This window comes from Xiphophorus couchianus, chromosome 10, assembly GCF_001444195.1.
Source record: "Xiphophorus couchianus chromosome 10, X_couchianus-1.0, whole genome shotgun sequence".
In the NCBI taxonomy this organism is placed as follows: domain Eukaryota; kingdom Metazoa; phylum Chordata; class Actinopteri; order Cyprinodontiformes; family Poeciliidae; genus Xiphophorus; species Xiphophorus couchianus.
In genome coordinates this window covers 12947237-12973026 of record NC_040237.1, presented here as the reverse complement: position 1 = coordinate 12973026, position 25790 = coordinate 12947237, and the positions used below count along the sequence as shown (strand labels likewise).

Genomic DNA, 25790 nt, shown 5'->3' with positions numbered 1-25790 from the left:
CCTTCAGAAAGTAAGAAACGGAAGCACCAGGATATTTGGTGCAAAATGAACGTCTAATAATAATAATAATAATAATAATAAAAAGCTACTTTTGTAACAGTTAATACAAAGAAATCAATCATGTCTTATTCGCCCACTTTGTTCAGAAATAGATCTTGTTTTGGGTTAGAAAAGCCCTTTTTTGCAGTCCTGTGCATATTTAGTAAGCTCCTCTTCCTTCCGGATAGATTCCCTGCTGGTTAGAAGTGTCTGGAAGAGGTCACATGTTTGGAAAAGGTAACTGTAGGTTAAAATAATGGAATGGTTTAGTGAGGAGAATCTCTCAAACTAACATAATCTTGCACAGACGGATCTACTTTCAGCTGCACCAGGAACTTCCTCCCAGATTCTTCAAGTCTGCGATTTTATCAGCTATCTGTGATGTTTCTGGTTTCTACTGGGAGCCACGGAATACCTCAGATTATAAGACTCCACTTCAGAGTCAGAATGTGTCTGATAACCCACAACTGAGGGTGTTTTTGGGGGTTTTTTCTACTGGTTTTCATCAGCTCAGCACTTTTCAGGGGACCTTGTGGGGCCCCTAGCAGGACCAAACACTTTTACTGAAGTCTTTTTTTGGTAACTGGAGGATGTGAAGTGACAGAAATGCAAAGTCAACTTTTCCAGAGCTCTGAAGCTGGAGTTTGGATGCACCTGTGAAGGCAGGAAGCGGCGAAAGGAGGAAGAACTGAAAGTCCGTTGCGAGCAGCGGCGAACTCGCTGTCTCCACACGCACGGCCCGAAACCATCTGGCGAAGGGGAGGAAGCGGCGCGCCACGCCGCCAGGGACTCGAGTCCAAAACAAATAACTCGGATTGTTCCCGATCCCCCCACCCCCGCCAAAAAAAAGACGGAACTGGGAAGGAAGCGATTCAGCACTCGCGCACTGTCCCCACGGTGTTGTGATGTCGGGAGGGAAATCAAACTTGTTAATCATAAAAATGATCAGTTCTTCAGCTTCGATTAAAAGCGGAGAGAAGAAGACAACCTCCAGGAAGTATGAAGAAGTGCTCCAAGAGTTAGGAATGTTCAAACACCAACACAGACTTTTTTTTGTTGTTCCCTTAGCTTTTGATCCTACTGGGGACCTTAACTGGTCCTTGGTCAGCTGCAAAAACAGCATCTGATGAATGTTTAGGCGTTACTCCCGATGTGCACAGCTGCATTTATTTTGTTCAGAACAGGCCGCTGGATGTTGGGTCAAGTAGAGACATTCGTGAAACTAATTTCTCTCGCACAAGGATCCATCCGAGAGAAATGTGTAAAAAGCAGTGAGGAGGACATTGTATGCTGGATGATATTTAGCCAGAAGGACTCATGCCATCAAAGATTCAAGTTGGATGTAGACACTCAGGCTCTTGAGAAAAAAGAAATAACAAAAACATTCACTCAACTCCTGCAAATTCTTCAACAAAAAAAATCTGATCTGTATGTTTTCTGTGAGGCAGACACAGTCTGCTGCTCTTTTTCATTGCATCAACACCCACAAGACCGCATAGCCGTCATCTATAATCCCAAAACCCTTAAAAAAATAAAATAAAGAATAAAAAACATCAACCCAGAAAACCTGCAGGAACTAGAATTCAGTTGGCAGGTGGGCCACGAGATGGAACGGGTGGGAAGGCTGTGTTTTATTCTCACTGATCTGCACAAAAACTTTGGCTCAGAGTCAGCAGAAGACCCGAGAACTTTTCCGCTGAACTAGATTCAGAGCTGAAACTGCAGGTGGAGTCTGAGCTGCACACTGGTGGACCAGAACCACCTGCTAATCATAACCCATTTAAATGAGACCTGCATTGTTTTAAATTAATCACCGTGATCCAAATTCATGACCTATTTTTTTTTCTCCTCTGTACCTAAACAGAAAAACAGATGTAGTTGAAGTCTGCTTTCTTATTTTACCAGAATACTACGGAGACCCCCTGGGGATAAGGGGGAAATTTTGTTTCTTTTCCATTCCCATGCAAAAGGTTTTGCTTTGTCTCTCACTAATGCATTTACTAGTCCGTCCATGAAGGATATTGAACACTGAAAGTCTTTTTGCTACGATACGTTTTTTACGGCTTTTCCAAGCATATTAATATCTTGTTTGTACAATGTCGAAGGTTTTACATCTTTTTCTTCAAGATACACATACAACCACACACCTAGGTGCGAAATGCAAAAGCAAAAGAAGTCCAAACATGGACTTCTGTATTTTGTTTTTATGTGTCTTAAAAAAAAAGTTGAAATCACTGCACATAACCTTTCCCCCCCCAAAAAAAACTAACAAAAAAAACAAAACAAGATTGTACCAGTTAAAAGTACAAACAACATTTTTCAGTATATTCTTTAAATAGCGACCTTAACAATAAAATCATTTTCTGTGGTGTTGTCCAGGTGCAAAAGAAAAATACCACATTGGTCATTCAAATTTAAATTAACTGTATACACACAGTACAAGCAAATCCTACAGAACATCTTCAAACAAAGTGAAGCAACTGGCTGACCATCGTCCTCAGACTTTTGTGGACGTGAAAGAGGAGCTGCTTGAAGGCCACAGAGGAAACATCTGATTCCTCCCACACGCTGGATGCTCAGCTGCAGGGCGGAGACCTCTCAGCTCTCCTGCTGGTTCTCTTTAAAAAAAAAAAATGGATGCAGTTTTGTTGTGTTTCATGTCTGTCCTCAGCAGCAGCAGCTCAGCTGTCTCCACTCAGACTCTAACGTTTCCATTCGTCCGGTCCGGTTCGAGAGTGAAAACCGACTGCAGCAGACTGAACAGAGCCCAGGCTCTGAAATGTGAAGACCGCACGATGCTTCTGTGATTTATTGGGTCGCAAATCTTTGTTACGACTCGACCGAGCCTCGTGTCAGGTACCGGACGACTCAAACCAATCAGAACCCATCATCTCTCGTGTGACCTCGATGATGTCATGGATCTACCGGAGGATAAAGGGAACCATGACTGTAAAGAAAAGGCATACCATCTTGGTTTACTGCATCCTTATTCAGTCGCACCAGATTCAATTTGTTTGACAGATTGAATCGGAGAATCTCTGAAGGGAGGAAAGAGTTAAAGCTTCTTCTGGCAGTCTGATGGGAGGTGGGCTGGGTGTTTGGGAGGTGTTGGAGAAAGGCGCCCTGTCTCCTCCCCTCCTGCTCCCCCTGACCCCCCTTCTCTCTGCCACCTCCTTCTGTTGATAGCCATATTCCCTCATTTCTTCCTGCAGGGGGGACGGTACGGAGCGGAGAAGTGAGGCGCTGACTGATTCTCCACGAGTTCACGTCCGCAGTCAGGAACACGACCCAAACAGCTAGAGGAATGGAGCTCTGCTCTCTGCTGCGGTAAGTGGATTGTCTTTTTCTTTTTTTTTTTCTTTCCCTGCAAAAATTCAGCCTGCAGGGCGTCGGGTTTTACAGCCGTGACAGGCTTCACTTCCACCACAGCAATGCAATATTCTACAAAGACAATATTGCAGCGTTTCACTGAAAAATCATGTATTCACCTTCATCTGATGTTGTGCAACTCTTTTTTTTTGCAAAACAATGTAATGAGCCGAATGTTGAGTCTGACGCTTTCCTTTTATTATAAACTAAACATATTTTTGGTTTTAAGGCAAACAAAATAAGATGTCAAAATCACCATTAGAGGCTTCCCTGAATGTGTATACCAGAGGCTTTGCTCTGGATCAATCTAATATGAAAAGGTCCAACAGAACAACACCAGAGGCAAGAAAACCTTGGAAAGGAGCAACTTGTACACCAGGAAAGTTCAGTGAGCAAGGATTGTTCAGGCGAGCCCACAGGAACAGAGAAAAACTGACAACCAGCTGAATGGATTTAAAGGGGAGACGCGAGCAGCAGGTGAGAAACTAGTCTGTGTCAGGGCTCTGCGAGGACACCTGCTGGACAAATGGAGAATCACATACTCAAAATGGGAGGGGTGGGGGGGGAGACACGCAAAAGATACTCAATTTTTAAAGCACACATGGATCCACCTGGTTGCAAAAAGTGAACCAGTCAAAATCATGTCATTATTTATCCAGTCATTAACTTAAAGGACATCTAAGATTGGTGGTTGGTGTTTATAATAATTTCTTATGAAAATGTCCTAGCTTTATTTCTTCTTCCTAGTGAGAAAGGTTTTGCTATTTAGGCATTTTTATGCGAGTTTTCTAAAGCAAAATCCAGAGAGCAGGATATGCGTAGTGAATTTGGAACTTGTTATTTAAACACGATAGACAATAAAAACCTGGTGCCGGTTGCAAAGTAAAAGCATAGTAACATATATTTGTAAGACACCTACCAAATAATGGAAGAGTTAATAAAGCAAGCCAAAGGTTTAATCTGCTACGCTTTATTAGTAGGTGCTTTTCTGAAAAGGTATTTAATTTTATTTATAAATGAAACAGCAGCCTGTAAGATGTTAAATCATAAAAGTGCCATGCTCACAATTACTGGGGCGGGAATATACTGGCTGTTGCTCTTAATTAGTCATCAAACCTGCAGCAGGATACCGATTATTTTCTCATGTAACAGAGGCTGTAAACAGTTTTCTTACACTGAGTTTTGCCTCTCAGACAATAATATGGCAGTTTCACTTCACTACGTTCTTTGTTGAATTAGCTTAACGGTCTGCAGACATGTCTAAGACAAAAAGAAGAAAACCCACTGATATTAAATTCAGCAGTATTATTTGTAAAAAATAAAATAAAAAACAACAGTTTTCAATATGATTGTTATAGATTTGCTCTACTAGGTCAACTTTAATTTCTCAAGCAGTTTCCTGAGTCCGATTTGTGGTTCTGCTCGTCTCCCTGTTTCTAGAAAAGCACATGTCTTTGTCTGAGTTACATTTACAGATGTTGGTGAAATTACAAAAGAAGAACTTTAAGGATCATTGGCAATATTCTCTTTATCTGCTTTAGGAACAATCAGTCTCCAACAGAAGCAGGACCTTCAAGTAGAAGATGTAAAACTACAGATGAAATTAATCAGCTCAGGCTGCTTGGAATATGATAAACTGACTGTTAAACCAAGCGCCTCTCCAGTCTCACTTCATGTTCAGCAAAGTTCATTTTGTTTTATTAGACTTGGAAAAAAAAAAAACAACTTCTGCTTGTTTCCTGAGCAGCAGCTGCTTGTGTTAACTGATGGCAATGAAGCTTGACGTTCCCTCCATCTGCCCCGCATTAAAATTTCATTACCAGCGTCTGACCTCAGAGGTGTAGCTACAAACTGCCACATTAACCCACAGAGATAGATGGATGCTGACGGATATTAAAAAAAAACATAGAACAACGTAAACTTACAATGGCACGTTGTTAATCAAACTTAATAACCGGTTGAGTTTTCCACAGTGAGAGAACAGACTTGGAGACTTTTGTCTCGAGCTATATTTGGTGTCTGAACTAATAACAGCGATTTTAATGAGGGTCTCGAGAAGTCACAGATTTTAGCTACTCACAGGCAACTGTCATTCCTAACCCCTGCTGGAGAACACAGTAGGCAATTTGTAAAAACAATGTTTAAAATCAAACACATTGTTCAACAACAGTTCCAAACATTATAACCATTGGTCCAAGAAAACTCCTCAAGAAACAGAAGGTAGTTTGTTATGCTAATTTTTTAAGCTAGTAACATTGGAAGCCATTCACCTACCAGTGTGCCATGTGTGGTGCTACCTTGCAAATTCAGAACAGGCCAGTTTGTGGTATGGGAGGAAGTGCGGAGTTTGAAGACGGACTTTGTTTTTTAAGCCCTTATACAGATGCCGTCTTATGGAAAGTGAAGCCTTTTGGGGTTTCCCCATATTGTCCATACCTGATCAGAATCATTAAGTTTAAAATGTCCGTCTTACTGCTTTCAACCTCATGGTTTATTGTAAGAAATGTTGCTTGTTCAGCAAAACTGAAGCTGTCTTTCTTTAAGACATACAAATTACAATTGGATGCAATATGACAGAATTTGAGTGCGTGATCAATGTCAAAACAAATACTGATGCTACCTGAAGAAAACCTAGCAAAGAGTTGAAAAGTGTATGTTTTTAGCTACTGAAATCAGATTCACCAAATACCTACTTACTTTATTTGATACCAATACACTTGGTTATAAACCAAGATGGATAAGCACACCTTTTATGGGACATTTAAGCACCAAAAATCACATTTACTGTAAACCGGAAGTACAGCTGCCATTTAAAACCACTCATCTTTAACTGCACGTTAAAAAAAAAGGCTGAAAGCTAACTTTTTGTGTCTGTTTACAGCTAGCTGCTCTCTAATTGGCCGAGCTCTGACATCCCCCGTCATGGCTCACCTGTTCCTCGCCAGTAAGATCACCATGCCGGACGACCTCTACGCCAAAGGGGGCGGAAGGATCCCGAGGAACGCCGTGAGGATCCCGTCGTCCATCTTGGCAGAGAGGCTGAGCCGGGAGAAGACCAGGAAGGACAGTGCTGTCGTCGTGACAACACGCATCCCGCACGTCAACGAGGTCCAGCTGACGGCGGCGACCGGCGGCGCGGAGATGTCCTGCTACCGCTGCGTGGTGCCGTTTGGCGTGTTTGTCCTCATCGCCGGCGTCGTGGTGACGGCGGTGGCTTACACCTTCAACACCCACGGGTCCACCATCTCCCTGCTTGGACTGGTGCTGCTTTCTGCAGGGCTAGGCCTGCTGGGATCCAGCGCCATCTGCTGGAGGCTCCGACTGAGGAAGAAGAAGGACAAACGAAGGGAGAGTCAAACCGCCCTTATGGTCAGCCAGAGTCACTGCGTGCCCTGATCTCCTTGAAGTTTGGACAATCAGACCTCGAGCTCTTCATTTCATGCAGCAGATATCTTTAACAGTTTATAACTGAATGTACCACACAGACGCCATGCTGGGCCATCAGGTTAACAAGGCTGTATAGCGCTCATAACCCCTGTCCTTCATGCTCAACGACTGAAGAAGCAAACAGTGCCTCGGCAGACACCTGACACGTTCTGTGAAGGCCAAAAACGAGATCCCTGAAAGCTGATGGAGGAAATGAGACCAGTTGGTCTCTGAACCAGAACCTTTATTGGAGCTAACTAATTTCACATGACCAAATAGCTTAGAATGTCATTCATAAAAAAAAAATACACACACACAAAAAACTAAAGATTTCTTGAAACTTGTAAAGCAAGATGACAAAACCACAAAATGAGTTTAAAAAAAAAAGTAAATCATTGACCAGTCAACGAGACGTCAGTCTTGTTAAAACAAACATGACAAGAGATCGGTATGATCTGGCTTGGGGTGTACAGTTTATGCATATTATACGTTGATAATAACGTATATTTACGTTATTAATTATACGGTTGGAATGGTACTCTACAATATGGACGTTGAGCAGCTTTTTGTTTCTCTTTGAATTGGGGTCATTTGTGACCTCTGTTCATTCCTCTGAGGTTGGAAATGTATAATTTAAACCGAGAGTAAATTCAGAGAAGTTTCTGAAGACGTTTCCTCTCTGCTGTGGAGATTTGCTTCACAGAACCGACAACACAGTTCGTTAATGCCACTTTGAGATAAAAGTGATCTTACTGAATCATGTAGCATTTCTTCTGACGGTGAACGGAAATAGGCACTGCTGGTCTTGTTTTGTTTTTCTGGAAGATTCTAAGGGGTAATAGTTGATACAGCAGCTTTGTGCTGCTGTTGGTGAAATGAAAACTAGAACTGAAGATGCAGGTAATTTATTTTTATTTTTTTTGCCATAGAAGGATGTGCAGGTGTGCAGTGTTTTACTTTATGACTGAATACCTGAGTGTTGAGGTCACAGCTGGGCCCAATTTCTTGCATGCATGCCTGTTTGTATGACACGTGCATTAAATTATGTCACACAGATACTCCTCCGTTATAGCTCGATTTTATTTATTCTAGTGACTGGAACTATAACTATTAAAACGAAGATCTGGTGCCAAAACAAACCCGACTCCTGTTTTCCTCTCGCGGATCCGATTTCCAGAGAGCAGGTCGGGAGGGCCGACCGTGAGGTTATATTTAGCCGTCTTCATATTTTTCTTTTTTTTGCATATTGTTGATAAAAATGGGAGTTGGGGGCGAGGTTGCGTCACTCAGAGGTGGCGACAGCTAAGAGATTGCAACGCAGAGCTAACTTTATCTCCACAGCGTTTTGGGAATGTGGGCAGAGTGGAAGCAGAAAGCAGCGGGAAGCCGGGCCCCACATCACCACAGACTCATTCGACACCTCGGAAGAGGCGCCTCTGCTCAGAAAACAACTGCAGAAAATGCAGCGGCGTGAACCCACGCACGGATCGGATTTTCTACAGTTCGGGCCTCCTACGATCTGTGGCGGAGCTGACAGAAAGGCGGGCTTCCCGGATGAGTCACTGGAAACTTTCCAGTTTCCTAAAGTGCTGGCATAATTCAAGGTTAACACAATTTTTGTTTTCCTTCCAATCGGGAGGATCGATTTTTACACGCAAGTAAATACCGCAGTCTCTGATGTTTCCAGATCCTCACTGCACCTCTGGAGGTCACTGGCTCCTGTGTGAAGTGGGGGGAAATCCCAAAACTCCCTATACTCTTCCTGTAACATCGTGACCAGTTGAAGCCACCAGAGGTGTGTCACATTTGCAGTGTCACCCCCTTGACCCCACCCCCTCTTCCTTAACTGCTCCCTGTTTCACTGAACCTCATCCCAGACCGAGAGTCGGGGAAAGAGCCTGGCACGCTAAGAGACAGGAATCGGCAGCCTGGTGAACAGGAAAGATTTTCTTCCCAGAAACGCCCTTTGCAAATAAAAAAAAAAACAAAACAAAAAAATAAAACTGGGAAGTTATTAATTCCTCTGCAGGCTTGAGACCGTCTTGTCATTGAAGTAGAGGTGAGGTCAGCTAAGGGGAAAAATAAACTTTTTTTTTTTTTACAATGCATCTCACAAACATTGACATGCAGTAGAAAACACAAGAAAGTCTTAACTGAAAGTTCCTTCACACATTAGCTAACATTCACCCATTTCTTACAGGTTTCCTTTTTTAAACGCAGTTGATGGCACTAATGACTATGGAAGCCGAGATAGCCGTTTTTATTGAAATCCAGCTTAATCGGACTCATAAATGTTCCTGAAGCTGCACCGATAAGCAGCTCATTAGAGCATTGTATCTGCAGAGTGTTGGCGTGGGCCGGGGCGAGAGCCAGCTGCCTGCCAGGAGCTGGTCCTGACAGCTCCCAGGATCCTTAATGAGGGTGGAAGTCAGTGAAGTTGTCAGCCGGAGGCAGCACAGCTCATTACAGGCTCTTCCTATTCCCGGCAGCAGAGCCGGAATCTTCTCAGCCCTGACTACACAAGTTGATCGCTATACAGGAAAATCCTTCTTCTCATTAAATCAATAACATTCAGTAATAGCTGCCAAATAAGTAAGTGTCATTTGTTTAAAGTAAGGTAAATAACCTATAATAATTTTCAACATACGCCTTCAAAATCATGGCAACAATTGTTTTTGTTTTTTTTAAGAAATATAGAACAGGTATGCAGTTCACCAGTTCATTTGGTATCAAAACACAATCTGATAAATATCAGCCACTTTAAAAGAAAGAAAAACATAGATTTTATTAATTATTGTTATGTGGTAGGGTGGTTATAGGTCCTGGTGGTTTGTGTTCAACTCTCGAGTGCAGTAGCATGTTGCATGTTATTGTCAGTTACTTGACAAATGACTGATTTCCATGTTGGGAGTCACCAGATAGCAGCATCAGAACTTGAAATTGTATACTCTATACCTTCTTAACAGTTAGACAACATTTAAAATTTGTTTGAATTTAAGTTCTTAGCTAAATAAGGTTTTTCTGAGACTGGTAGCTGCTATCCTTGCTAAAGATAGCAGCTGTGAGGGTTAGCTAGCTCTACCCCAGCAGAGCAGATAGCCTGGCTAGCTAACGTCAGCTAATTTCAGCTTGCTAGCCTCCACAAGTCATAATCTGAAATTAGAAGAATGGCGAAAATGTATTGTATTCTGCACAACAAGCAGCTTCACTTGAAAATTATTACTAAATTTAGTGGTTTGTAAAAAAAAATGTGTTTAAATGTAAGTATTTTACCAATCAATCAATATCAGAATAATAAATAAATGACATATGTATTATTATCACAACTGCAATGATTAGAATGTTGGCTCTGTTTTTTCTTGTCTTTATTTCCGGCTTTAAAAGAAACATTTTTTGACGATGCCTAGTGGGTGTTCCTGGTTGTTCAAGATTTAATGGAGGGCATTTTTCCGATGTATGTAGATCAATATTTTTATGGGCTGTAAAACAATGGTTGGAACTGTTTTCTCTAAGGATTGGATTGAGAAACAAAAAAATCAAACCACACATCACAGAGCTTTAGTTGGTGCCTAAGATTGTAGGGTGCACTCAACAGCCCATTAATAAAGAACAGAGGAAAACTTGAGCAGACAGGAAGTTTTCAGATACCCTGAAACTTTTTGTCTGCTCCAGTATGACTGAATTAGAGGTGTTTCTGAAATCTTTAATGTGTTCTCTGATGCCATCATCATCAGTCAGCTCACGTCTTGGTTGGGGATCGTTGTGTTGGCGTATGTGGGGTCAAATCTGCTGGTTTCAGTTTCCCCAATCCTGACCTACAAAGACCAGCCTGCGTGTCTGAGCAGGGGAAATGACAGCAGACCACAACGGGAATCAAACCGAGCTGCCATTCTCCTTGGACACAATGTGAGCTTCCTGCGTTGAGGCGGTGCAGCTGCACGCTCGCGCCTTATCTGTGGCAACACCGCAACCAACCATTCTCCCAACAAGTCTTTAAATCCTTCGGCACGTCAACAAGTGAAAGAAGCACTTGCGGAGAAAAGGTACTCGGGGTTTTGACGGATGAGGGGGAAGTGCCGCTCCCTGGTTAATGGAGCCGTTTGGGGCCCCCCGCGCCATTGTTGTGTTTCTGGTTGGTCTCCATTTGGAGGCTGGAACCAGCGTCTATCACAGGATCTCTCCCTGCCACTCCATCCTGCGTCTGCCACTGCTTAGCTAAACAAGCTTTAACTAAAACAAACTTCAGGGCGTGCTCCAGTTTGGAAACCAATTTGTTTCTGAAGTGCAACTTTCCCTTGCATCCTGCAAAATCTGCCCATCCATCTCCAGCAATCTGAGCATGCTTCTGTTTGAGAGGCGTCTCATCGTAAAACCTCACTGCACGTAACCCTGGCGGCATCCTGCCAGTAATATCCTACAGAATCTGCAGGCTTCATGATAAAAATAAAGAAAGAAATAAAATGCCTGTGCACAGGAACATGGGATCACTTGATCTCTAGCCAACAACAGATTTCCAGAATGTCTGCGCAATAAACAAACTTCCTGCAGGTCATCTCAAAGTGCATATTCATTTTTATTCAAAGGAAGGATGTGAAGCCTTAACCTCCCGTGCCTCATAACCTCTAGAGTTCAAAATCATTTCCTGGCTGAAACATCCTATGTAAGATTAAGAAAATAGGACAGGACATTAGGCAACTGCATGAATCACTGCTCCACCGCGTCAGTTCAAAAACAATGAAACCTGAAACTGAATTGTTAGGACTGTGTAGCTACGCATCTGGTTTGAAATGGCAATAGCTTTTGTTTTGGAGTTCGAATGATCAGCAGGATGGTGGGGAATGAATGTTCTGGAGGAGAGCCCTTTGACAGATGTTGAAACACATCTGGTGTTAATCAGAGGAAAATTAAGGCAGTGATATATTTCTAGAGATCTAAAGTGCATGATGTTGATTTTTGGCTGGGGATGCATCAGAGTAAATAAAGCTTTTGATCCGTAATGGCTCATAGCTATATAGCAGAAATTCCTCCTGAGATTTAATTACCTCAGCTGAGTCCTTCAGCTTTACTTCAAGCTTCCATTGGCAAACAGAGAACTCCCGAAGCTGCGAAAAACGACAACACTTAAACTCATCATGTTTAAGTGTTGAACAAGTGATGAAGTCTCATCACTTGTTTCTTAAGAAACAGGAATTTCATTTATTTCAATACTATAAGTCCTTTCTTGGTCTTACACCAATGTAAGGACAGACAACCAGACAATGACAACTTGTTCTTCCACCGATAAGAATAAAATGATGTTTGAAGTCATGGAAAAACATGTACTGTAGCTGTCATGTTTGAAGTCCGGAGAAAGTCGACGGCCTCTCTGCACTTTCCGTCCGCTGACCCTGTTGTATGATTTGTAGTCCTTTGAGTTGATTTCAATTGCAATTGATTGAGTTGCATTTGTCTTTTATTGCTGGTTATGTATCTTAAAGTATTTTCAGTTTTTGTAATCTATGTTATTGTGCCTTTGTGATGGAATTTGTAATGTCTTAGACATGACACAGTCGGTGCTGTTTTCACCACAGAAGGGGATTCAACGGTTTTAAACCTTTTGGCAGTATGGTGTTTCTTTTTTTTTTTTTTCTTTCTTCCTTTTCCATTCATAGTTTTCTTCATATATAGGTTGAATTTAAACAGTTTGTCCCAGTTTTTCCTCCTTTCAGCTGATGATCTGCAAGTTGTTATTTATTCAGCTTGTTGCCCCATCTGTCTTCTATTCCGCCCGCATCCATCAGGCAAAAGAAAATCCTTCCCAGATGGAGAAAGGCAAAAGGCATTAACAAATTAGCCTGATTTCCGACAGGATTTCATCCTCCACATCTGAGTTCGGCCGCAGACACATGGCCTCCACTGATGGTCCTACATTTGAAAGTTGTGGCAGATTTCTGGAAAAAGAGGAAAAATAAAAACAAATCAAGACAATCTGAATATTTATTCACAATATCTTCAGAAGAATCAACTGACTATGTTATTGCAGCAGTAACAAAAAAATAAATAAAAAAACAACTTGAACATTTAATCAGAGATCTACATAGTAACCATAAGCTACACCAATATAGAGCGAGAAGATGGCTGCAACTTTTAGCATTTTATAATAAAAAAAAAAAGAAAAAAACTTAAAAAAACGTCCCAAACAGAAACAACAAAAATAAATAAAAGTTTTAAGGAATAATTTCAAACCACTGTACAGTAAGCATTTCACATTCAAACTTTGTCTTCTTCCTCCAATTTCCTGAAATGTAATAAAATACTGACAATACACGGGGGTTTGATTGTAATGGCTTTTGGGAAAAAAAAAAAAAAAGAGAAAGAATTTAGGCCGTTACTGTAGGAAGGCAACGACATGTTCTTTTGTTTGATTGGGGTAGATTTCAAAACCAGCAGAACATGAATGAGTGTTTTCTCTTTGAACCCTTCCAAACAAGTCATTCTTTTTTTTTCTTTAGTATTTTCCTTATTGTTTTGTCATGAACTTAAACAGTTAACATGCTGCCTGAGGTCTATAGGGTCTCATATCAAACATCAAACTGCACGTTTTGAGCTTAATTTGAATTTGCGTGTTGTTTTTGACTGAGCCACACTAAAAACTTGATTTATAAGGATTTTGTTCTCTATGTGGCTGAAACTGGGCTTACTTAAGACACTATATAATATTAGATGACAGAGTATTGGCTCGACAGCCTGGTCGAGCCAATACCCTGTAATGGGCTCTTTTACGGTGTAAAAAGAGCCCATTAACAGGATGAAATAACACGTACTTTTAAAAATTGCATGTTTTCTTTTCTTCTTTTTTTTTTATCTGGACCACAGCCAGTTCTGGGGCCTTATTTGCTTTTAATGTAATCAAATTCAAATGTAAAAATAATCTCCAAGCGTGACATAATAAAAAGCGGTTGTTTAATACATATTACATGACTCCTCAAATCCCCTCGGTGACGCTCGTGGCAAGCTGACAGGTGTGCGCCGAAGCCATCCATTTTCGCTGGGAGTGTAATTTTGATATTGCTCTCTAGTTGGCAAAATCAAAATGGTGGCTTAAGTTATTAAAAGTGAGCAGCTTTCGTCATTGGCCGCTGAAATTCAAGGTTGGAGGGGCAGCGAGGATTAACGTCCTTTAAAGCACAAAGCCTCATCTCCACTCCGGCCTGCTGTCGCTGCTCCCCGCCCCTCGCTCCCACCTCATCCATCTCATTTCATCATCTGATGCAGCCCTCTTCTGTCTTTTGCTCTTTCTCTCTCGATCAGGCCAGCTGTCCATCCACTGTCCTTCATCGCTGTCTCGTTTCTTTTTCTCTTTTTGCCTGTTTTGCCACCGTTTCGTGCGCCTTCCTCTCTAGATCCGGGGCGAGATATGAAGCGGCACCATGGGTTTTATGGAGCTCTACCTGGAGATTGACCCCGTCACCCTCAACCTCATCATCCTGGTGGCCAGCTATGTCATCCTCCTCCTCGTCTTCCTCATCTCCTGCATCCTGTACGACTGCCGTGGCAAAGACCCCACCAAGGAGTACGCCCCCGACAGCACGCCGGCACCGCAGAGCCAGTCGCCCATACGCCTTGTCGTCATGCAGAACTCGCCGACCTCGGGCCGCTGCGAGCCCAACAACACGTCGGGACACGCGGAGCCACCGACGCCGGACCTGAGCCGGGAGAGAGCGGAACGGGAGAGGGAGAAGAGGAGTACCCTGGTCTGAAGATGAGGAGGAGAGAGCGCAGGGAGGAGGAGACGACCATCAGTTGCTGTTGTGTCACTTCGTGCTGTGGGTTTTCGTTCTTGAACTCCCTAGTTTTTCTTTTTCAAAGCTGCTGAAGGATGTTGTTGACCTGCAGAGGAGTCCGCAGATGGTAAGCAGTTGGAAAAAGTCTGTTTAAACCAAAGGAGATCGTGAATCTTTCCAGATCTATTCTAGACTAAGCCAGGTTCTTATGTCAGACTTTAAAGTTTGACTGACTGTTCAATATGTCAATTTCAATATAAATAAAACAAACGTGCAAAAATAAAAAATCTGACATCTTGTAATCTCCCACACCATAAAATGTCTCACATGAAAGTCAGAGTGTTAAAAATGGCAAATAATACAATTTTGATTTCAAACGCTCAAAAACACTTAACATGTCCTCCAAAATCCAGCAACAACAATTTGCCTTAACAAAAAAAAAAAGAATTCTTAAAATGTATGAACTGGAAGTTTATGTTTCAGTTTACTCTTTAGACAATAAGAAGCTCGTTTCTGACTTTTGGTAGACCTAATCCTCTTTATGATATTTTGGTTCAATTGTGTTAACAAAGATGGTAATGATTTCATTTATTCATTTGTGCTATACGAATAAACTTGATCGATTTGATTGATTAATGAAATACCCTAAACATTCCGGCATTAACAACATGGCAGCTCTGCATGACTTTCGCTCCTCTTGTTGCTTTGGAAGAACAAGCGCTACCGAGAGAATATTGAACTCAGTTTTGTGAGGACATTTCCACAGAACTCTTGATACCCCAAAGTGACCAGAGTGGGAGAAACATCCGTATCATAAAATCCTGACATCTAAGCTTTTGTTTCTCTGCTGTGTGTAATCCCTGGCCCGTCCTCACCCTCCCCCCTACATCAGCTGGAGAGAGCTGACAACATAAACCCTCCCTGGACAGGGAAATGATGAATGGATGGACGTTTCGAGATCGTCACTCATCCGTATGTCGGACAGTAGAGCTTACCCTCACAGACTCGTGTTCGTTTGCTAAAGGTTATATAGACGGGACCGCTAGCAGATGTTGGAGTTAAAAGAGTCATTGCGTGGCGATGACAGATGACTGATGGTGGCAGATGGGGAAATCCTCAAGCTGTAAAGAAAACGCTCTGCAGTTTAGAAACCATAAAGATGTTTGAAATAAACCGCCAAAAGGAGAACTGTGTTTATATTAACAATTAATGTTTGCTTTGTGGGGCCATATTGGTGCACCTCAATGAAACCAATTGTCTTTTTGGAATTCTGAGAGCAAATCTGAATAATGTCCAAGTAGCCCTGCTGGTTAGCATGCACACTGGTCTCTACCAAAGCAAAAAAATCTTGCTGGATATTTAAAGCCTGGATGGAGAGCAAATATAAAAAGTTACGTTGAATACTTCAACCAAGTACATCCAAGCTGGATAAATCCAACAGAGCTCTCACTCGGTGCTGGTTCTTCATCTCTCTTAGGTCCCAGAAACTTTTGTCTTCCGTATCCGAAAAAAAAATTCACACAACACCACGTGCATATTAAAATACAAACAGCTCTGGACATGATAGTAGTGAGCATGCTATAGGTCTGAAGGAGGCAATAGATCGTTGTGACCAGAGCTGTCTTTTTATAACCGTTTGCTTGCATTTTAGGGAAACATATCATCTGCATGCAATCTATGCATCTTCGCTGATAGTTTAAATCTTCCACCATGAACAGATTTTGCTTTAACATGCCAAATAATCTGAAGAGGTGCAGCAGCATTGTTGCTTCCATTTACACTGGCATAATTTGCCTTGGGATTCTAAAAAGTTACACGCTAAGGCCACAGTGTCAGACCTATGAGTTTTTGTCCGACTAGACAGGCCCTGAAATATTATTTGCAGGATTAATTTATTTAAAAGCTTCCCGAGTTCTCAACTTAGCAGAATAAGATTATTCACTTTAAATACCATTGATTGACTTGTACTGTTGCACATCTAAATAAATTGCTAATTAGCTTCGTAGCAGAGCACAAACATTGAATTTAGGCATTGTTTTACCAATGCATGTTTGGAGAATATTTCAAGTCAATCTAATGTTTTGTAATGAAGAGGGTTTTTTTTACCCAGTCTTGGTTAGAGTGTGACATGTCATCAAAATGTAAGATTCCTGAGCTTCTTTACTGCGACATGAGTTTAAGAATGCCATAATCGAGCTAGAGACGAATAAATGGGTCAAGACTTTGACTGCAAGGTAAAGAAGGAAAGATGAGAAGTGAAGCTCTGGATTTAAAGATCCGTCTTCGTCTTAACCCTCACCTACGGTCACAACACTTGATCTATGACTGAAAAACAAGCCTGTGAATACAAGGAGTTGACACAAGCTTACTCTGTTGGGTGGTTGGGCTTTGAATTAGAGATGATAAGAACTACCATCATAATCCGGGGAGAGCTCAGAGAAGAACTGTTTCATTTTTGGGAGGGTCATGTTTAACGAAAGAGAAACCTCTGGGGAAGACTCAGAACTTTCTGGAGGGACTTCGGATGTTTTCACACCACACAGTCTGCTAGACTGTTTGACTGGGGACCATAATTGCAGCATTTGTTACATTTTGGGCATTTCACACCACACTGTGTCTCATATGCCTTCTGATCTGGGTATCCCATAGTATTAGCTACAGAGTAGGTAGGGAGAGGAATGTCTAGGTTACTAGGTTTCCCTCCTGGAGCGGTTGGTGAGTAGAGCTTAAATCAGCAAACGATGGATAGAGATGTTTGAAATATTTTCATAATTTTAAAACAAGAACATTTCTGGGGAAAGTCCTGAAACGTCACAAGATACTAACCTAATTACTTAACTCTTCTTCTTTTTTTCTAGGGTCTTTACGTCTCCTGCAAATCCCAGAATTCCTTTGCCAGTAGACGCCAGCAGAGGACATTCCCTTCCCGCTGGTATCCGTCCTCAAGGCACAGCAGACCAACTTCTGGCCGCTGCCAGACTCTGGCCTCGTTTAATGAAAACACGGAGACATTTCAAACAGCAAGATCTCACCGTTATCACCGTTTCCCTCAAATCGACTCCCATCAAGTGTTGCTCTGAATCGAGATGTTTCCGGGAGGAACTGATGAACGGTGTCCTGAAGCGAATCTGACTGATGAGGACTTGGATCAACCAATGAGAGACAAGCTGGCAGTGAATCATGGACATGTGCGAACAGATGATAGATGGACGTCATACCGGGACAATTCCAGGAATCTTAAAGAACGCAAATGAAACAAATAGTGAATCTTTCAGAAAACTTACTATGAAGAAGATGCAAATATAGCATTGTAATATCACTAGTCATCTTTTTTTTTTTTCTAAAGTTGACCTGCTTCTAAGGACACACAGAGCTGCAGACTTGGATTTGCATTTTTAACAGAACGTATTAATGCATTACATGATAAATACAAGTCTAAATACAGATAAAGCAATTGACAAGTATCCAGTTGGCCCTCAGTCATGAAGCTGTGTCAGTGTAGCTCTGGCTTTGGGAAAGGGTTTAGGATCAACTCCTTCATGTAGGGTTCTTGAATTAGATATAAGAGCAAAACATGTACAGTCAGGCTTTTATTACAACACACACATCACCATAAAGCACCTTTAGTTTAACAGAAGGCCCGAAACAGCAAAATTACTGAGACACAAAGCACTTTAATCGTGCCATTTCCGTTCAAGTCTGGTACAAAGACTGGATTTGTACCGATGTGTTCATATGGACGTTAAGGCTCTCGCAAAAGCTGTCACAGAACAGCAGATACAAAAACTCATCCTTCAATAAAACAAATATGCAGAATACAGTAGAACAGGGCCGCTGTCCTGCAACTTTTAGATGTGCCTCTGCTGCAACACACCTGAATAGAATAATTAATTTACTCATTAGCAAGGCTCTGGAGAACTGAAGAACTGATCTACACAAGGAGGAGGTAATTAACCCATTTCATTCCAGCGTTTTGTAACTGTGGCACATCTAAAAACGGCAGGACAGCGGCCCTTGAGGACTGGAGTCTTACACCAGCAGAGTTTCAATAATAGGACTTCTTGTCTAAAATGTCTAGATAGGATACACTTGAATACCTTTGGGTGTTCCTTTCCAGAATCCTGATGTAGCTGATGTTTCTGGAAATCATCCAAAAAATAAGCTTTGTTGGAGTCCCATGTATACACCATGTATACAGCTTTGCAGCGTCTTTTGCAGAGAGTGCAGGGTTTTAATCATGCACAAACCGTCAGTAGTGACATTGTGGTGATTTACTGTTGTATTACTTGGCACCAACAGGTTGGAGCAACAGCATTGCTCGGTTCTTTGGAATTTGAAGCAGTACGCACCACATTAGCCCAATGCCTTGCAAGCAACCTCATCTCACACACATGCTGCTGGCAGGGCTCCAAGTTTATGCTACGATTCGACGCTGCATCCTTAATTTCCTGCTACCGCTCTCGTTTCGTTTGAGCCACATTTTCACCAAACATGATTGCAAACACCAGCTCACATTCTCCAAGGCACCAATAAGCACCAAACATTTTGGATGCAGAACAAACATTTTCCTAGACAATGTCAAGCTGATGGATACCCTGGTTATGTCATGGTGGTATTTCTTGAGAGAGAGAAAAAGAGAGAGAGAGAAAGAGAGCAGATCCCAGGTGAAGGTGGGGTAATTGGAGGGATCATTGTGGGAACATGCTGGATATAACTCAGACTCCTCGTCCTGTAGGGACTCTATAGGAAACTGGTTGATTTGTTTTTGACTTAAACTTGATCCATCTACATTTTCTGATGCGGTCTGAATCAGGAGTAGCTTGGTCCCGCCTCCGATCGCTTTCTGATGAACAATCCCACCCGAAGTCTTTAGAGAACTCGTGCCACAGACGCTGATACTGGGACAAATCCTCTTACATAAAAAATAAATACACAGCCAACAGACCAAGTCACCAATGACTGAGTCCCATCCATAACATAGCATGAACTGCACAACCATCCACCAACACCACCTCCCCCTTCATATTTCATGTTTGGGGATTATACGCTGACCAGCACAGAGTATTAGGAGCTCGGGTTGTGTGTTTGTGTTCCCGCTTTGCTGTGTCTCTGTCTGTAGGGGTGGAAATTGGCGGTGGTGGGGTGGTGGGGTGGAGGGGGGTGGAGGGGGGTGGGGGGTTACATAAGCTTCAAGTTGTCAGAGATGGCGTTTTCAGACCTGAGCTGTTAGACGGCCTCACATCCACACAAGCTTAAAAGGCTTCAATTTAATGTTGCTAGAAATGTAGCTTTCAGACTGACTCTATTCTCTTTGGATGGATCAGTCCCAGTGCTGACTGAGCCAGGCTTGAAGACTTACACCAGAGACAGCAGCAAGACTGACTTCCTAAAGCAGAACGCTGATAAAAAGGAAAAAAAAGGCACAATTAGGCAACAGACCAGGTCTTAAAAACTCTAATCTCATCCTAATCTCTGAAGAATACTTCATAGATTTCTCTCAGCACGTAAAAACTAGACTTTTATTAAGCCTACCTGACTGCCTAAAAGACGGATAAAGATCTGGTGCTACGCAGAGCTCACACATAGTTTCTTTAGGCTTCTGGTGGTCTATTATCTTTGAGTCCATTTTTGAAGCACACTGGAACCAAAATTGGATTTCTGCTGGTCTGAGTTAAATGGCACAGTGTGCAAAGACTCAATGACAACCAACATCCGTGTTAAATGTGCAACACAGACTTGTTAGCTATCGGTAATATAATTGTGAAATAAAAGTAAATCTTGAGTTAAGAGCAATGCAGTGATCAGGGCCCTCAAAACAGTACCAATTAAAAGACAAAGTTTAGTTGTCACTTTGTCAATTTACTGGAAGTAAAATTTTCTTAGTCAAAACAACTTGTCACTAATGCTGTGACTCTTACTGAGTCACAGCATTAAAATAACTACTTAAATGTTCAAATACGCAGAAATATTTATTATGAAATTCAGAGGAACAAGTGTAGATGATTCTGTTCTGTTGGTCATGTTTGGGTTGTGATCAAATGTTAACTAAATCACTGCTTCAGATGAAACGTGAATTTACTGTGTTGGTGTTTCTGTATTATTCAAGTATGAAGCAATGAATACTGAATGAAAATCACGTTTTTCATATTGAATGCTCTTTTTATTTCTTGACATAAAGCTCAAATTGTAAATTCATGTCTTTTCATTTGGAGACATTATTTTAACTCAAGACTGAGAGAATCTGTCTGTTCCCATATCCTTAAAAGCTAATCTGACGTCATTTTTAAATCACTTGTGTTCACCAACAACTCTATGCTTTCATTTTATTAAACGTTTTGGAACTGGTTAGATTTTCTGTTTTTCTTTTAATGCCTCACCACATCCAGATATTGTTCTGCAAAACAACTGCAACAACCTTTAGAAATGGTGCTAATCGTTCCCTTGGCCTTTCAAGCCTCCTTCCAAGAGCAAGCAAAGCATCTCAACCAAATTCAACTTCTTGGAACAACCTACCTCTCCTCTTTAGTGCCTCCTAATTTCCTCTGTAAACCGCTGGTTAATTTATGCCAAACCTTCCAAACATCTCTTCAATTTTGCCTGAAAAATAATCTCAGACCAAACTAACAGATTCTAGCTCCTGCCATGGTTGAGTCTTGGTGGATTCCTGAACATCCCGAGTGGTTTCTTTTCTTCAGAGCGGGACACTTTGGGTCTTACGCTTACATCTTGTCAAAGTAGTGGAACATCTGAATAACTTGGACTTGCATTATGTTTTCCCACTGATGATGAAATCTGCAATTGTTTAAAAAAAGAGAAAAGGCTCCAAAAGGCATTCTCAAGCTGTGTAAAGTTGTGTCTATAGAGCTCCGTCTTATAAGAGATAGATCATTGTTGACTCCCTTTGACTTTAGCTGAATATTGGTCAAGCCAATGAGTGCCATCAAACACTCATCGAGGGTGTCTGTGCATCCTCAAAAGTCTTTGCAGAAGCCTGTGTGTGCTTAATCCAGATCTCTCATTAATTGAATCTTCCTCGGTCAGAAGGAATAGGACGACTCCAACGGTGCAGCTCAGAAGTTTATTGATTTTTCGTATGTGTGTGTGTGTGTGGTTATCTGAAACAGAAAAACAATAAAGGTACATATTAATAGCCATGCGAGCAAAACACAGCTACACGCAGATACAGGACGAAAATGGCCTGCAGCACCACAGAAATCCACCGGAGGGCGCCACAACACCACAAAGGAACAGTCCGGTAAATGCAACAAACATACAAATGACAAAAACCGTCAGAACACATGAAATGAATGGTAATTCCCTCATATACTAATACAATAACAATATGTAAAGTATAGTATATAACCTGAGCTATTATAAGTAAACGCCTGCATTGTCGGCAGCCAGAGAAACATGAGGACGCCATCACCTCCTGGGCCAACAACCGACACAAACACAAATATAGAACATAAAACTGCACACTTACATCATAAAAAACGCACACAGGTTTCATACACGAAAGACCGAAGAAGGATTGATGGTGGATGTCCGCAGATGCCACTTCCATGCCACCGAGCCACACAGAAGCACTGAAAAACAACCTACTCAGCTACGTACAATTAGAACTACAAAAGAACAGATGCGTCTTGGGTAATGCAGTGCCAAACAAACAGACGGACTTTTAACAGTCTTAAAAAGTCTGAAGTACACGTCTCCAAAATTAAGGCCTTAAAATACCTTAAATACATGGGGGAAAATGAGTTGGCCTTAAACGCATTAATCACAGGTCTTAAATTGGGTCATAGCGGGATTATTTAATCTCACAGTTTATTTTCTCATGAGACTTTTCTGTCAGGCAAAAAGCATCTTCATCTTTATTGTCCTCTGTGACTTGGACTGGTTCTGGTACGCATGCTAGCAACCCAAGCTAGCATGAGAAGCACAGAGCCACTGCGAAGAGCCACAAACAGGTCTCAGAGATTTCACAAGTTTCGCTATGCTCCATTGTAATAGAGCAGAATCTCCCATTTTCGGTCTTAAATTGTATTCAAGCTGGAATTAAAACGGTCTTTAAAAGTCTTCCATTTAATTTGCTGACACCTGCAGATAACATGCTTTTCATGAGAGAAACCGACAACTTCACCCTAACATGATCACCAAAAAGAAGTGACCTTGTGAAGTTAAGATTCTCTGGAATCTTTAGCAGCACTTAGCTGATTTAGTTGAGTGTGTATTTGAGCTTCTGTGTGTATAGAAAACATTAAAATTAACAGAACTGAAGTTTCAACAGCCAAATTAAAGATGTGAAAAATTTAGAGCAGCAAGTAGACATCAAACCGGTTATCCAAATGGTGTCGGACAGCGGCAGGAGAGTTCACACTGACACCGGAGAGCTGATGCCAGAATCTTCCATCTTCTCGGCACGGGCCACGGGGTCAGCAGCAACATTTCTGAAGCCACCTGCCTGCCAGGCTGCGACCGCCTCTGAAACCTGCTCTGTGCTCAGAGCGTGACGTCTAAACTCCTAGGATTACACAGAAACACTCTGATCTGCTGCTTTCACTTTCAGTAAGTGGGATTACATAACGACAAAACCAACTTAGTGGCCTTTTTTCTGGTGCTGCCCAGAACCAAAGACCTGATGTTTGTTGCTACAGTCATTCATTCCATGTTTCCAGGCAGAGTGCGAGGATTATGAGATAATGGAAACTCTAAGCGCCTGACTCAGAAAGGAGTCGGAAAAAAAACTAAGCAAATAAAAAAAAACTTTGTCAGCTTTTCAATTGTTATCTTTTTCATTTATTTTTAGGTATAATACAAAGAATTAAAAAGATATGAAGAGTCTTCAGTACAGACCCAGACATCAGAAATGACTTTAGAAAACCTACACCTGAGACCAATCAATCCAAGAAGGTCCAACATTCTATAGAAAGAAACATTAATCCCAAATGGAAAACATTTAAGACTACAAGCATCAATTAGCATCATGCTAACGCTCATGAAGGAACAATTAGAAGGTATTTTAGCATTGAAAGCAGTGTGGTAACATGAGCTAAGTTTGCAAAGTCGGCTCTGAATGAAGTGCAAGATTTCTATAACAATGTCCTTTAAGCACAAATCGAAACTAGATATGTTTGACCATAATCCAAAAGACCATGTTAGAAGGAAACCAAACACAACAAGTTAGCAACAAATTAAACCTCAAACCAACTGCATGTTATCTGAGGTATGACACTTTGGGCAAATTTGGCAGCCAGAGAACGGCCCCTTGCAGTCAGTTAGTGGCCCGTGAACTCTACTGCCAATGTAAAATCACAGTTTTCTACAATCAGATGTGAGGATTGGGCCAAACTGGATGATCAACCGAACAATGATCCCCAAAACAAAATCAAATCTACTCCAGAATTGCTAAGAATAAATTAATGATGATGTTGCGATGGTCCAGTCAAACTCTACACCTGAATATCAGGACGTTCGACTCTTTAGGGAGACAGACTAACGCTGTAGTGTAGACGAAGGCACAAGCAGCGAGAGGCAAATATGCAGAGTGAAGCAGGCCCCGCTGACAGACAAGAGGAGAGCTCTATTGCCATCTGGTGGACAGAGGACGAATGACAGCTTGCGTTTACTTAAAATCATCATGACGCACAACGGAATGAAATAGATCTATAAAACCAGACTGCAAAATGTTTTGTCTGAAGAAAAAAAATGTTAATGTCAACATATAAAAGTATTATCTTGTCAAATGTAAATTGTATTTCTACAGCACAACAACAACAAAATAATTTTCAGTTTGGCCAAACAATAAGGAAGATAATTAAAGCGTGAATGAAATACAAAACAAATAAAAGCGTAAGAATTTTAAAAGCCTCTTAGCTTTTCATCCTCTGTTCGGTCAATTATTAATTTTTGAAGCCTTTAACCCTTGTGTTGTACTGCGGGTCAAAAGTGACCCATTACCATGTTTAGCTATAGAAAAAATACTCTAAACTATCTTTTTCCGACTTGAAATTTTATGACCTTTCCTAAATTGACTCTATCATTAGAAAAAGTGATACTTTGTTTTTGTTTTTGTTTATATTTCCATGTGGGCTGTACACCACATCAACCCCAAAGGAATGTTTTATGGGTCGTTTTTGACCTGTGAATTATAAAAGCATTTAAACACCAGAAAAATAGTTCAAAGACCACACACACACACATCACCCCACACACACACCTGCACCCCTGTAAGAGAATGTTAGAATCGCACAATGGTTAATTAATCCATTATCTAATCAGTGTGGAGGTGTGGACGTAAGATATTCCATATCTTTCAAGATATCTATGGACGTCAAGGTTAAGAAAATGTTAAAGAATGTCTATGGATGTAAAAGTAAAAAAAAAAAAAAAAAACAGTTTGTGTGAAGGACTCTAGAGGTATGAAGTTATACTAAAATTTGCATTGGCTTTTTAATCAAGTAAAATGTTACGTTGTCATAGAAACAAACATACTTTCAAACTGTATGGGATCAAAGTGGAGCATTAAGGATGAAACCAACTTGGAAGTAAAATTTAGAAAGAACCTGTAATAAGACGTTAAGGGAACCAAGTTGCCATGGTCATATCTTTGCTAATTACAACCTCATCCAGGTTTAAATTTCTTTTAAAATTGCATTTTATTTATTCATTTGATTCTAGATTTGTGACTCTAGTTGTCTTTATTTAGCCACCAACTGAGCCACCGAACGCCCACCAGGTTTAAATGTCAGCCAGACAGTCGCAGCGATGGGACTGTGGTTTGAGGTTTTACTTAGCAGGCGGAACAGAGAAAAAGGTACATTGTGCACTAAAGACGAACACCAGAGGCAAACAGATGTGCGGGTTGTATTTATTAATAACCAGAATTACCATGAGAAAAAAAAATGCAAAAAATGAAAAATAAAAAAAGGTTGAAACTGATAGGGCTTCCAAAAAAAATCCTTTATTTCTGACTGTAAAGTTTTATAAATATTCCTGGAAGGTTGGAAAGTTAATACACAATCTATTTTCTTCTTCTTTTTTTCAGTACGTTCAAGTTATAATGTTTCCATATGATCAAAGGAAGTGCTGCCCCCTTGTGGTCATCAACTGTTATGGCAACGCAACCAACCCCCTCCCCCCCAGCTCCCCATGTTCTTTTCCTTTTTATGCTATTTAAAAACTCCATGTAACACA

General features: G+C 41.2%; 3 protein-coding genes and 1 long non-coding RNA gene across 5 annotated transcripts in view; 2 read left to right on the top strand and 2 right to left on the bottom strand.

Annotated features, from left to right (window-relative positions):
• ankfn1a (ankyrin repeat and fibronectin type III domain containing 1a) overlaps positions 1-6466 on the bottom strand; it is a 103612-nt gene extending 97146 nt beyond the window's left edge. Inside the window, exon 1 of the mRNA XM_028029692.1 lies at positions 6340-6466. The gene's annotated coding sequence lies outside the window, so the exon portion shown is untranslated. The remainder of the gene's footprint in view (positions 1-6339) is intronic.
• Positions 3010-7973, top strand: LOC114152044 (transmembrane protein 100-like). Its single transcript, XM_028029699.1, has 2 exons — positions 3010-3366; positions 6290-7973. Exon 2 carries the CDS (start codon positions 6331-6333, stop codon positions 6802-6804), a length of 474 nt encoding a protein of 157 aa, XP_027885500.1. The 5' UTR covers positions 3010-3366; positions 6290-6330; the 3' UTR covers positions 6805-7973.
• A 4201-nt stretch (positions 7974-12174) lies between these two features.
• Positions 12175-22275, bottom strand: LOC114151708 (uncharacterized). 2 transcript variants are annotated; one of them, XR_003596990.1, is made up of 5 exons: positions 22081-22275; positions 21111-21712; positions 18695-18736; positions 17424-17833; positions 12175-12764 (listed from the first exon to the last, which is right to left on the bottom strand). It is a non-coding gene; the product is annotated as an uncharacterized LOC114151708 (long non-coding RNA). The 2 variants fall into 2 exon arrangements; XR_003596991.1 differs by having other exon boundaries at positions 17630-17833.
• On the top strand, positions 13639-17564 carry smim36 (small integral membrane protein 36). Its single transcript, XM_028029063.1, has 2 exons — positions 13639-14724; positions 17456-17564. The coding sequence occupies exon 1, from the start codon at positions 14244-14246 to the stop codon at positions 14571-14573; it is 330 nt and encodes a 109-aa protein (XP_027884864.1). The 5' UTR covers positions 13639-14243; the 3' UTR covers positions 14574-14724; positions 17456-17564.
• Positions 22276-25790: the final 3515 nt, after the last annotated feature.